General features: G+C 30.9%; 1 protein-coding gene across 1 annotated transcript; it reads left to right on the top strand.

Moving 5' to 3' along the window:
• Positions 1-839: 839 nt before the first annotated feature.
• Positions 840-6,282, top strand: LOC148307776 (glycolipid beta-1,4-mannosyltransferase egh-like). The gene is made up of 3 exons (XM_088262909.1): positions 840-1,100; positions 1,348-2,146; positions 3,552-6,282. The coding sequence occupies exons 1-3, from the start codon at positions 1,060-1,062 to the stop codon at positions 4,122-4,124; spliced, it is 1,413 nt and encodes a 470-aa protein (XP_088119035.1). The 5' UTR covers positions 840-1,059; the 3' UTR covers positions 4,125-6,282.
• Positions 6,283-12,639: the final 6,357 nt, after the last annotated feature.

The raw sequence follows: 12,639 nt of genomic DNA, 5'->3' as shown, positions 1-12,639 counted from the left end.
AGGAAAATATTCATTTAATTTATGATAGAAGAAAATTTTGCTCCGGTTAGATAATTATTTCTTACTTTATACACTTGTCCTTTTTTAAAATGTTTAAAATGTATGTTTTCGGGTTCGAGTTTAAAAATATTAACGCCAGATATATTTGGAGAGGCTTCACTTTGGGCAATTTTCTTTTTACCCTTCTTTGGTGATTTCAGACTAGAAAAAACGTGTTACAATAATTATTAAGTAACTAAAATCTCTTATTTTCTCATTATCAATTTTTATAACATACTTTTAAGTATTACTTACGATTTAAATGATTTTATACTGGTTTCAGATAAAAATGGAGCATCACTGCATGGTGCACTTTTCAAATATATTTTCTGATATTTATTATTGGAAAAATCTAACGTCTCGTTTTGATCCATTTTGACATTTTAATGTCATAAACAATTAGATTCCTTTGTTTTAATGCTGATAATTATAATATTATAATGATTCCTACTCAAATAAACAAAGTACGTCGTTTGGTTATTTAATTTAATTAATACGGCACAAAACCCATTTTTTATTGAAAACTATTATAGTCCGATTCCAAGATATATAATTTGGTTTTTCAAAACAGTCAAATGATAAAATGATATTATCAATTTGATGTAATTTAAAAATACCTTTTAAATGCTTGATAATATAAAATCTTAAATCCTATTTTGGAAATTAAAAATAAATAAAAAAAACTCATGTACAAAAATTTTCATTTCAAATTTGAGTGTTGGAACAGAGGTGATCGTTATATTTGAACGTGCCTTTATAAACAAAAAAAATCACGTGTAATTATTTTCATTTTTATACCTGGCAACATTAAGAAATCTCGCAATTCGTTTTCTATTTTTTTTGTGTTAGAATATTTTACAAAGTTTTTTTTAGAATCTCGGGCGTGCACATGTGATGAAAGAACTCGGGAACTCAGAACGACAAAAATGAGAAAATATTTATAGTTCATTACAAGTGAAATTAAATAGAGCGAGCGACAGGCCCTTGAACTTAGTCGCTGTCAAATTCTTCGCAACTATTATGTTGCTTCCCGCCCTTTTCAAAAACTTTAGGCCGTTGATGTAAGTTTTATCTTCTGTTTTATGCTTTAAAAATACATTATTTCTAAAATATTCACTTTTTTACTTGCATTAAAATATAAGAAACTAATTTTAATATGAAATTTAATATTGAAATACATTTGTTTATGTCAGCTTTGTTACTGTTTTTGTGTTGTGGTTATAGACGTCGCTCGCTAAATATAGTTTTATTTTGGTGTTCAATCTCCAAAGTATTCATATTGTAAACATACTTATTGTTTCATTTCAGGCTGGTGAATATTTTTAGAACTTACATAAAGCATTGGCTGCATTGTGCATTCCTGTTTGGCATTATACTATTATGCCAGCGGCTGTTTATCGGTCCCGAAATTGCCGCTGTCGATCCATGGGTGGAATATGGTTTCACGGCGACCATTATACTATATTTATCTCGATTGACGACACTTTTGTCTCTGCCTCAGATATTGTTCAACTTTTGCGGACTGGTTTTTTACAACGCATTTAGTGAGCAAGTAAAATTGAAGGGGTCTCCATTGACGGCGCCGTTCATATGCATACGAGTGGTGACTCGCGGTGACTATCCGGACTTGGTTAAAATGAATGTTTCGAGGAATTTCGACACTTGTAGGAATGCGCAATTGAAGAATTTTATGATTCAAATTGTGACCGACAAACCTTTAGGGATCGAAGAACAAGTTCAAATCAAAGAAGTCGTGGTCCCTCCATCTTATTGCTCAAAATCTGGGGCTATGTTCAAGGCCCGTGCTCTACAATACTGTTTAGAAGGCTCTGTAGGAAATTACCTATCGGATTCTGATTGGATTGTCCATTTGGATGAAGAGACCCTTCTGACGTCCAACAGTGTCCGGGGGATCCTGAATTTTGTGATGGACGGCCGTCACCAGTTTGGGCAGGGACTGATCACCTACACCAACGGAGTGGTCAACTGGTTGACGACTTGCGCAGATAACTTTCGAGTCGCTGAAGACATGGGGAAGGTTAGGTTCCAATTCAAGTGCTTCCATAAACCGCTCTTCTGTTGGAAAGGATCCTACGTAATTGCTCAGGTAATATTTATTGTTGTGCACTTTTCTCTTTTGAGACAGTCTACAAATTTGCATAAGAAATAATACAAGTTGAATATCGGATTCTACTTGCTTTTTCTATTCTTAACAGACCCAGTCCAATTTATTATTATTTATTATTTTATTCTATCAGACACTGTATTTATTCACCCTACGTATGCCATGTCAATATTTTATGTGTCTTAACTTAAAATGGCACCACAATCAGCCATTCTTCCAAATCTATTGAAAATTCTACCCACATGTGAAAGGGATCCAAAACCATTAGATTTTCGATAATGGGCAGAATGATGAATGTTACACAACTGTACAAAGTGATCGCTTAAGGCAGCCAAATGCCTGGTCATAAACCCTAAGATAATCTCATATATAAAAAAAAACCTGTAATGTTTCATCTCAAGTTTAGGCACCTATAATATGTACCCAGTCCAATTTAGGCACTATTTTTTTATCCACACAATCCTTGTGTGACTTTACTACTATTACTGACTCTTATCCGCACTCAATGGTGCATAGGACACTGCTCCAAATTGTATTACTTGTGATTAGTATACGACCCTAATTAGCATACTAATTAGGGTCGGGGTTGATGAAAAACCCACCCGACAACAATGTTTTTAATTGATGTGTTATATATCCAAAATTAAACAAGGTTTATTGAATTTGAATTCTACATTTGTTTATGCATATGTTAATACGTGACGCGTTTCGTCTTATTAAGACATTATCAAACACTGACTAAAAATATTTACAAAATGTCCTTATATACTAACAATAATTGCTATTATTAGGTCTAGGAGTACATAAAATGGTGGGTATTTCAGTGGGTAATGTGGATTTCTATAAATGTTAAGATAAGCAATGTAGTTAAACTACATTTAACTACATTGGTTATCTTAACATTCATAGAAATCCATCTCATACAACTACTTTTAACTACATTGCTTATCTTAACATTCATAGAAATCCACATTACCCACTGAAATACCCACCATTTTATGTACTCCTAGACCTAATAATAGCAATTAATGTTAGTATATAAGGACATTTTGTAAATATTTTTAGTCAGTGTTTGATAATGTCTTAATAAGACGAAACGTGTCACGTATTACCATATACATAAATAAATGTAGAATTCAAATCCCATAAACCTTGTTTAATTTTGAATATATTACCGAACAATTCAATATGGAACTCTACCAACTGTCTGAAGTTATAATAAATAAAACACTTGTTTTTATACCACTTGAGTCCGTGTATCAACTCAAGTGTTTTATTTAATCATTGTAACATGTCTTACCACAAAGTTAATGCCGAAACAATTAATAAAATATAATAAATAATGTTTTAAATTCCTGTTATTCCATGATAAAATCAATCATTCCAGGTTGGCGCCGAGAAGAAAGTATCGTTTGACAATGGGCCGGAAGGCTCCGTTGCCGAAGATGGGTTCTTCGCCATCAAAGCTTACCAGGAGGGATTCTCCTTCGACTTCATTGAAGGTGAAATGTGGGAGAAGTCCCCTTTTACGATGATAGACTATATCCAGCAGCGCAAGCGTTGGATCCAAGGCATCTTGCTCGTCGTGCATTCGAAAAAACTGTCCTTCCAATACAAGATATTCGTAACTTTCTCATGTTACGCCTGGGCTTTGATGCCCCTTACGACGATGGGAGCCATTTTACGAATCTACTACCCCACCCCGCTAAATCACACTCTCGAATCACTGTTCACCGCCATTTTGTCCGTGTATCTGTACTTATACATCTTTGGCGTACTTAAAACATTCTCCACTAATCATTTTAGTACCACGAAACACGTTTTGTTTTTGTGCATGACTATTCTAGCAATCCCTATCAACGCGATTATGGAGAACATCGCTGTCGTTTGGGGGCTCCTAGGTAATAAATTGACATTCTATATTGTGAAAAAAGATAATACTGCCCTAATTACTGTTTAATTACATACTTATGTCATATTTTATAACTGGGAAATACTTTTTCCACTCTGTGAAATTGGTTGTTTTAAACATCTTAACGCCCGCATTGGCGCGGAAATTTGACCGTTAAGGACTGTCCCGGACAAAGTGACACAAATTGATATTCGAATGAACATGTGTTTTGCTTTACTAAACACACTAATGACGCGAAAGGTATTTCTACCCGTTCGGTCGATTGATGCTTAAGGACGGAAAGGGAATTTCTTTCTCAATTTCAAAGGCAGAAAAGAAGGAATTATTTAATGTTTTTATATGAATATTATGTACCAATTTCTTTGTTAAGATCAAAATTTTAATTATACAATTATCAAATCCCGTCGCCAGCGGTCCGCAGGCGTAAAAACACCCGTCCAAAATGTGTTAATAGATAGCATTGAATTATAAATATAAATCTACTTAGCTATTACTATACTATACTCTAAATCCGTGATAACACGGGACTGGTCCTTTATGGTCGACCTTACCAGCGCAGGACCTGTTGTTAGGTGTTAAAGTATTTCATTTAAAGATACAATGTTCTATATGTTAGAGAAATTTATATTTAACCCTTTGAACTCGTAAAAAATATGTAAATGGGTTTCACGCAACTCGAGATTTTTTAAGCAAAAATGTGAGAAAAAACTTAGGTATTTGTAGAAAATTAAAAAAATATATATTTTGGAAAGGTAGGAAATAAAATTTTGCATTATTGTTTGCAAATATGTATTTCTAACAGAAAATTATAAATTATGTAAGAAAAAAAGGCAAATTTCAGTTTTTGTAATTTCTCAAAGTATGATATTTTTCGAAACAATCCCTCAAATGCATCCTCGGGTTTCCAGGACATGTGTCGCAATAGTTGCAGGTCTCCCGTCTCCCACCTTTTACTGCCCTTTTTGAGCAGACCACACAGTCCCGCTTAGGACCGTTTCTTAAAATATGTAGTTTTCCGTTGAGCCTGGTCTCTGAAGCAGCTGAAGTAGATGGCCTACTTCGAGGCTCTTTATATTCACCCACTAAGTGATCGACCAAAACTTTCACATATTCTAAATGGCTTAGTGGTTTTTCATTTTGGTTCATTTTTATCGACTTGTATAAGATGTATGAATTTATGAAACATATTTCCATGCCCCAAAAAAAAGTTTGCACCACTATTTTAGAGATTTTCTAAGAAAACAATATGAAGAAGCATATTGATCAGCCCTATCAACTCCACCCATTGATTTTGTATATTCTATTACAATATTTGGTTTGCTTTTTGTTATGACACTTCCACCTTTTCCGATGGAACGTGAGGATAATTCCATGGCATCTATTTTTGTCCTTGCATATGCATTTATTTCCTTAACAATTTCATTGGTTAGTTCATCAGTAAAAAATAATTTTAAAAATTGGACAGATTCAGTTAAAGATTCAGGAATCTGTGGACCTGTGTTGTGTGAGCAAATATACTCTATTGTCTCCAACAAGTCGTCTTCTTCGGCCATATCCACCCAATTCTCGTCTAGTACATCTTTCTCTTGTGTATCTACATCGGATGCACTAGAACTGCTGCTTGTGTCCAAAACACGCAATTTTTTTCTACTATGTCCGATAAATTCATTTTCACTATTACTACTATCACATTGTATTGAAATATCGCCAGTACTGTCACTATCACAATCGAAACTAAAATCATCTTCACTACTTTCTTCTTGACGCATTTTTATGACGCATAAAAAATACTCAAATAAAATGATGCGTATTTATTAGTGTAAAACTTAAAACCTGCAAAATATACAAACACTCAGTATCAGGTACCGTACACAACTGGATGTCAACAATAAAGTACCTGTTAGTGTCACCAGGGTGTTGTAAATAATAAAATAGGTACCTATTGTTTATGGCGCCGCTGCGGCGCCTAACGAGTGCAATTAATATTTATTGTTTCATTTATTACTAAATATATATATAAAAAGAAACAGTGTACAAGTTGTTGGGTTTCAAAAGGGTAGGGGTGGGGGTAATGGTGTTTTAAGGAGGGGTAAGAGCAAGGAAGGGGATAACTCTGTTTAGGTTGGGTTTGATTTTATGGGAAAAATATTAAAAATGGGACTTTGACTAACGTTTATTTGGTTGTTAATTATATTAAATTTTTGTTTAACCGCTTTTTTTATTTCTAACACTTCTAAATGATTAATTTTACTAGTTCTGTTATTACAATGCAAAATTAACCTTGCAAAATTAAAATGCAAAATTAAGCAAAATTAACCCCTTCCTTGCTCTTACCCCTCCTTAAAACACCATTACCCCCACCCCTACCCTTTTGAAACCCAACAACTTGTACACTGTTTCTTTTTATATATATATTTAGTAATAAATGAAACCCTGAAGAGGGCAACAGGTTGTTGCCGAAACTAGTTGGTTAATTAAAATGTGAGTGGATCAGAACACAAAAGTATTTTTATTTCTCAAAATAATATATCAATATGATCCACAAAGTTAATGCTTTCAATATTCAAAACATAATATTTATTGTGTCGCCGTGGCGGCGCCTATTGAGTAGAAAGGGTTAAAAGATATTTAAAGACAAAGGTTTCTTATGATTCATGTATAGTAAACTTTCGCACAAATTTTGACTGCCGGTGTTAAGTTTACTCCAATGATTGATTATTTTTTAATATAAAAAAAATATATTACACCATGCCTTGCATAAATATATTTAGAAATAATTTTATTAAGTAATGAAATTGTATTTATTCTATATTACAAAATTTTTATTACTTTATAATTTTTTTAAAAACTGGCTGTGATTCATCAGCCCTGTAATATTGAAATTTAATCATATTCAAATATTGAATGTCTCAAATACTTAATTTTGTACTTCGAGAATTGCTTGCTTTTAAAGTCCAAACAATTTTCTTTCTTGTTTTGCCAGTAATATAATGATGTTATGCTTATGAATTTTATGCCGAATGATAATTTTATTTGATCGTAACTATTTTATTTTGCATATGATAGCCTGTATATTTTTAAAATATACTGGATATATTGTTAAAAAACAATTGGGTCTGAAATTAACATTTAACCTGTCTGGGTGTGAGTTTCTCCGGACAAAACTGTATCTGAGGAGTGAATTTGTTTTTGTGTTTTTTTTTTTACTTTTAAATTTTTATATTATAGTCGATGCTATAAGCAACATGTTTTCTTGAATAAACAAAGATATTTACCCCAGTAAACATGATTTATATCAAAATTATCGAAATACCGATAAATCATGTTTTTAACATGTTTTGATATAAATCGTGTCATAAATCATATTTTGTATCGGCCGTACATGTACGTCCAAACTCCTCTGAGAAAAGTTTGGTATGGCCGTACATGTACGGCCATACTCCCGGACAGGTTAAAATGTGTTTATGAATGTTTGTGAACATTTAAATTTATTAGGTGCTAGGATTATAAACACATATTTTTTAAAAACAGTATTTTTTAAAAATATTTCTTTTTTCAGAAATAAAACTTAATGTGGCCAATTTCAAATTAACAAATTTGTCAATAAAATATATATTTATTTTTATAAATAAGTGGTGTATGATGTTTTTAAATTCATTAGTATTTTTTGTTGACAAAATAACAAAAGAATTTTGAGAAAATTAGAAATTTAAATTAATTGTTTTTTTGTTTTTTGTTTTTATGTATTTATTCTTTTAAAAAAAAAAATACATTATGCATATGCTTTTCGCTTGTTTGTTTGCTCTTTTCTTGTTCTTTATGTTTATCGTTTTTATCATAAAATTGTACAGTGGAACCTCTCATAACGAGTAATTCGCATAACAAAAAAAAAGTTAAAATGTTACTCTCTTAACGAGTGACATTTTGCACAAGTTACAGAGAAAAAGTAAGTCTCTTTTTAATAACATTCACTTCTGAGCCAGGACTGTTTTTACAAAAAAAAAATTGTCTAACGAGTAAGATTCTGGAACGAATTATGCTCGTTGTGAGGGGTTCCACTGTATTTAAGAACAGGGCAATATTTAACCAAGCAGGCAATATGTATCTGGCTTTTTAAACATCGACTGCAGCTTAATTGAAAACGCTTAATCCTATTTAATATAGAGCTTATACTTAACCGGTAATCTCAGCTTGTATTTGTGATCTTTTTATTTATTTAGATATAGCTTTATACCTTTATTAATTAATTTTTCACCATTTCAATATTTGTGAAATATTCTAGACTGATAAAAAAAGAATAAAAATATAGATGTAATTTCTAATGCTGTGTTATTTTGGAATGATTGTAATTTTGTCTCTGATCAGGCTTAAGCCACTAAAAACGATAATACGAACTTAACGAAATTCATATTAATTACATCATCATTTGTAACATCATCATTTTCCAAAAGTGGTCAAATCTATAGTCTTCCACAATAGTCAAACCTAATAAGCTATAATTCATATTTTTGTCTTTTTAAATACAGATAGTAAATATAAATGAATTAATATTATGCCATATAGTATTGATTAGGCACACAGATACTGATATTTACAAATCCTGTTTAAATTTTACCTTGAAAAATGACTCCCCAGTACGGAGGATAACGAAACGCCAATCCACATTCTCTACAATTGTGACGCACTCGCTCACAAACGAAGTCACATCCTTGGAGGACCTCTACTGGACGCCGAGAAGGTAAAGCTCCTACCACCAAGACAGGTCGTGAGGTACATGACTCACATAGGTCTTGAGAGTGAGCTGTGATACAGAGGAAGGTTACAATAGACTTAATATGGTTGCAGTGAAATAAGGGATGCAAGATCCCTTGACCTTTTTTCACTCTTATATTTATTCAATATTATCCTGAAGCGGAGGGCTGATAACCTTTCACGTGTTAACAATCAAGATAACACTTTGTTTATATGATGCAGTGTCCTATGCACCATTGGGGTTTGGAAATGAACAGTTATCTTCTTTTATAGATTAGGCCCATAATGAACTTCATTACTATAAAAAAGCATTTATTTTAATATAATATACACAGACTTGACCACTTTTAAAAATTATTTCCTGACTTATTATATTGCTATATACCTTATGGTCAACAAAAACAGTCGCACATATGATTGGCTGGCGCATAAGGCTCATAATAATCAACATTTTATGTGCAGTTTGATTTAGTACTATACAGCTAATTTCTTTATTTTAAACCATGGAATGAATGGGTTATGTTGAAAAAAAAATACCATGAGAGCTTTATAAAAATGGCCTTATATTTATTTTTAAATTGGGTTGTGGAATATGTATAAGATATAAGCCAATATTTGTATGCCTAAATAAACTTTTAAAGTCTCAAATAAAATTGATTTTATTTTTGTTGTTTATGTTTAAAATTGGGATATAATTACATGTACTGTGTTTGTTGAAATCTCTAAAGACACGAGAAATATAAAAAGGAGCAAACTCCATATTGAAAATGCCTCAAAGTTTGTTAAATTATGATGATGTCACACCTCATTACCAATCGGTGAAGCTTACAATCTAGAGATGTACCTCTCATAAAGAACATAATTCGTCCCAGAATCTTATAAGTAAATGTTGTGGAAAAGGGACTTACCCTTTCTCTGTAACACGTTATGCGAAATGTCACTCGTTAAGGGAGCATTTTTTTCACTTTTTTTGCTCGGTATGCCAATTACACATTATGAGAGGTTCCACTGTACTTCTAATATATCACTCACTCCTTTCAACAACGTCATATATCAAAAATTGACAATTTTCAGTTGTGCATTTTTTCAGAATGCCCAGAAAATGTACTTTATCCAGCAAAAGCAGCATTCAACTTAATATACAGGACAAAAAGTGTTGTTTTTGCATTTTGAAGAAAAGGTATTGTTTAATTTATTTTTTTTAAATACTAAATATTTTTCAAATGGAAAAAATATATTCAGGATTTACCTAAAAATATCTGTTGCACAGTAAAAACTTCAATAAGTGGCTTAATATTTATTTCTAATACATTTCATTATATTCTTAAACTTTAAAAACGATCTCCTGAAAAATCAAGTTTTTTTTAAATATGACATTGTTGAAAGGAGTGAGCGATCTGAGCTATGACTTCTGTGTTGGTGGTGCGGTATTGACAGTAATGATTTTTTCACTTTTTTAATGGTATAATTTTCTTTCACTTTTAAAAAGTATATATCGTCAACTTGCTAGAATGCTGTTTTTCAATTTAATGTTGAAATTGTCGATCTTTTCAATTCGTATAAATAAAAACAGAATCTAAAATGTTCCTTTACCTTTTATAGATTTTATTGATTATTCTATTGTAGCATAGATTTCGGACTTAATATTTGATTGTAATTGGCCGGTTTAGCACAATTTTTTATAGTATCTAATTGTACTTAAAAATTCATATGATAATTTTTACACTGTTAATAAACTTTATATTTTAGCTTATTTTAAGATTGCAATATTTTGTATGCTGTAATATGTTCCTGTTTCTTCTAAATTAATATGTGTATAAGCGAAAAAAATAATTCAATAATATTCAGACTTCTTATTGGAATAACATTTTAATGTATTGAAGTTTACCATAGAAACAAAAAAAATCATAAAACAATACATAAAATCAATCTGGATAGCTTTAAACTCCATGGTAACATTTGAAAATTAAACAGTTTATATTTTATTTTAAAGCATAATAAGTAATCACAAAATTCAATCACCGGCCGACTACCGGGAGTTCACACGTCTCTTCATGCCAGATTTTTTCAAATAATGTTTATTGGATTTTTTTTTTCAGAAAATATAAAGAAAAAATATTTTTATTGATTTTTTTCAACTCCTTACCTTTCAGTAACTCTTATCTTTTCAAAACCATATAATTATTTCGAAGAAAAACTTATTTTTTCAATGCAAAAACGGTGTTTTGAGAAAAAAAACAATTACGTAAAATGTTGCCTGGATTTAGAGAAAATTATGTCAGACTTTACGAATTTGAAACCTTAATGACTGGAGCGGTGTGTTAGATACAAATATCTTTACTGACTTGTTAAACAACTGTTAAAACTGCAGATTGTTTTTCTCACAGATTGAAAAATATATTGTAAAATGATTACATGTTTTTGTTTTAATAAGGTATCAATTTTTTCGCCAGTTACATATTAATTTTGTTATGTAATTACCTTTCTACAATTACAATAACCATTTTTATACTCATTTCCAATAACAGATTAATTTATCTTTATATCTTATTAAAAATTGTTTGTAATAATTAAAAATTATAATTATACACATAAATTTTAGAGAAAGATGTTTATTTGTGTTTTCGGTAAATGTACTTATTTTTAATTGATTATAATAATATTTGTGGCTGTCACACAAACAAAAAAGGTCTCAAAATAAATTACTTATTTTTTTCATTTTTATTTTTAAAATAATATTGTTAACAATTAAGATAGGTTTTAATGGAAAAATGATTTATTCAGTGTCTTCACACAAACTCGTGTGAGAAAGATCCTGTTTGCTTTAAAACCGGTGGATATTATAATTTACTTAATTAATTTACTGAATTTTACATAAACGCGGGGCTTTTTTTTTAAATAAAAAAGGTCTTGGAACACACTTCATGTCAAGCTTTTTACTTTAAAAAAATTGTTCATTACAATACCATATTTTATCATATTGACGAATTATATAAATAAAGATTGTAATTACATAAGCGCAAACATTGTTGCGTCTTATTGATTTTGAAAATAAAAAATCTGTGAAAAAAGGTGCCAGAATGTCGTTCCACTGCGTTACGTGGAAAAAAAGCCCTGCGTAAACGTTTTATAAGTTGCATTGTTATAACAACACTTTGTCCTCAGTCCACATACAACTCTAAGATCGTACAATTTGAAGTTTGTAAAATTATTCAATCATCGTTATAATGTTTATTTTGCTAATAATTTTTAATCAGTAACTCGATTTCATAGCATATTGAAAAGAAAATTTTCTGCATGAAACCAGCCAGTTATGAATTCCTTTTACTGACATCATGTTGTTACATTTATCTAGGAGACAGTGATAATGGGTTTTTAGTAATACTTTATTTTTTCGAATATTTATTTTCCTACATTTCATTATTATCACATTGTTTGCGAGAAACGCTTAAAAGCGTCATTAACATACTGTTAGTAGAGGGCGGGAGATGCTTACAAGCATTCTATTTTTTGTCTTTAGGTGGCGCAAGATATGCCAAAAATACTGTACTGAACGGAGTTGGGTTTGCGGTTACTTTTGATTAGTATACGACTCTAATTATTATAATAATTAGGGTCAGGATTGATGAAAAAACCGCCCGCAAACAATGTGTTATTTTTATCAAATTTTAAATATTTTTACTCTTCTGACTAATGGTTGTAACTGTTACTTTTACGGAATTTCAGTTAGGAATATGTTTGTTTAGATTTGATAAATGTGAATTGCTGTCATATAGGAATCTTTTATTGTTTAACGGTATCGAGTATTTAA

Source organism: Brachycentrus maculatus, unplaced genomic scaffold, assembly GCF_059751285.1.
Source record: "Brachycentrus maculatus isolate JH-2025_06_01 unplaced genomic scaffold, ASM5975128v1 h1tg000190l, whole genome shotgun sequence".
NCBI lineage: Eukaryota > Metazoa > Arthropoda > Insecta > Trichoptera > Brachycentridae > Brachycentrus > Brachycentrus maculatus.
This window is presented reverse-complemented; position numbering and strand designations above follow the sequence as displayed.

Coding starts and splice junctions, on each gene's coding strand:
- LOC148307776 (XM_088262909.1), top strand. CDS start 1,060: ATGTTGCTTCCCGCCCTTTTCAAAAACTTTAGGCCGTTGAT. Junction 1,101..1,347: donor AAAAACTTTAGGCCGTTGAT/GTAAGTTTTATC, acceptor GTTTCATTTCAG/GCTGGTGAATATTTTTAGAA. Junction 2,147..3,551: donor GATCCTACGTAATTGCTCAG/GTAATATTTATT, acceptor CAATCATTCCAG/GTTGGCGCCGAGAAGAAAGT.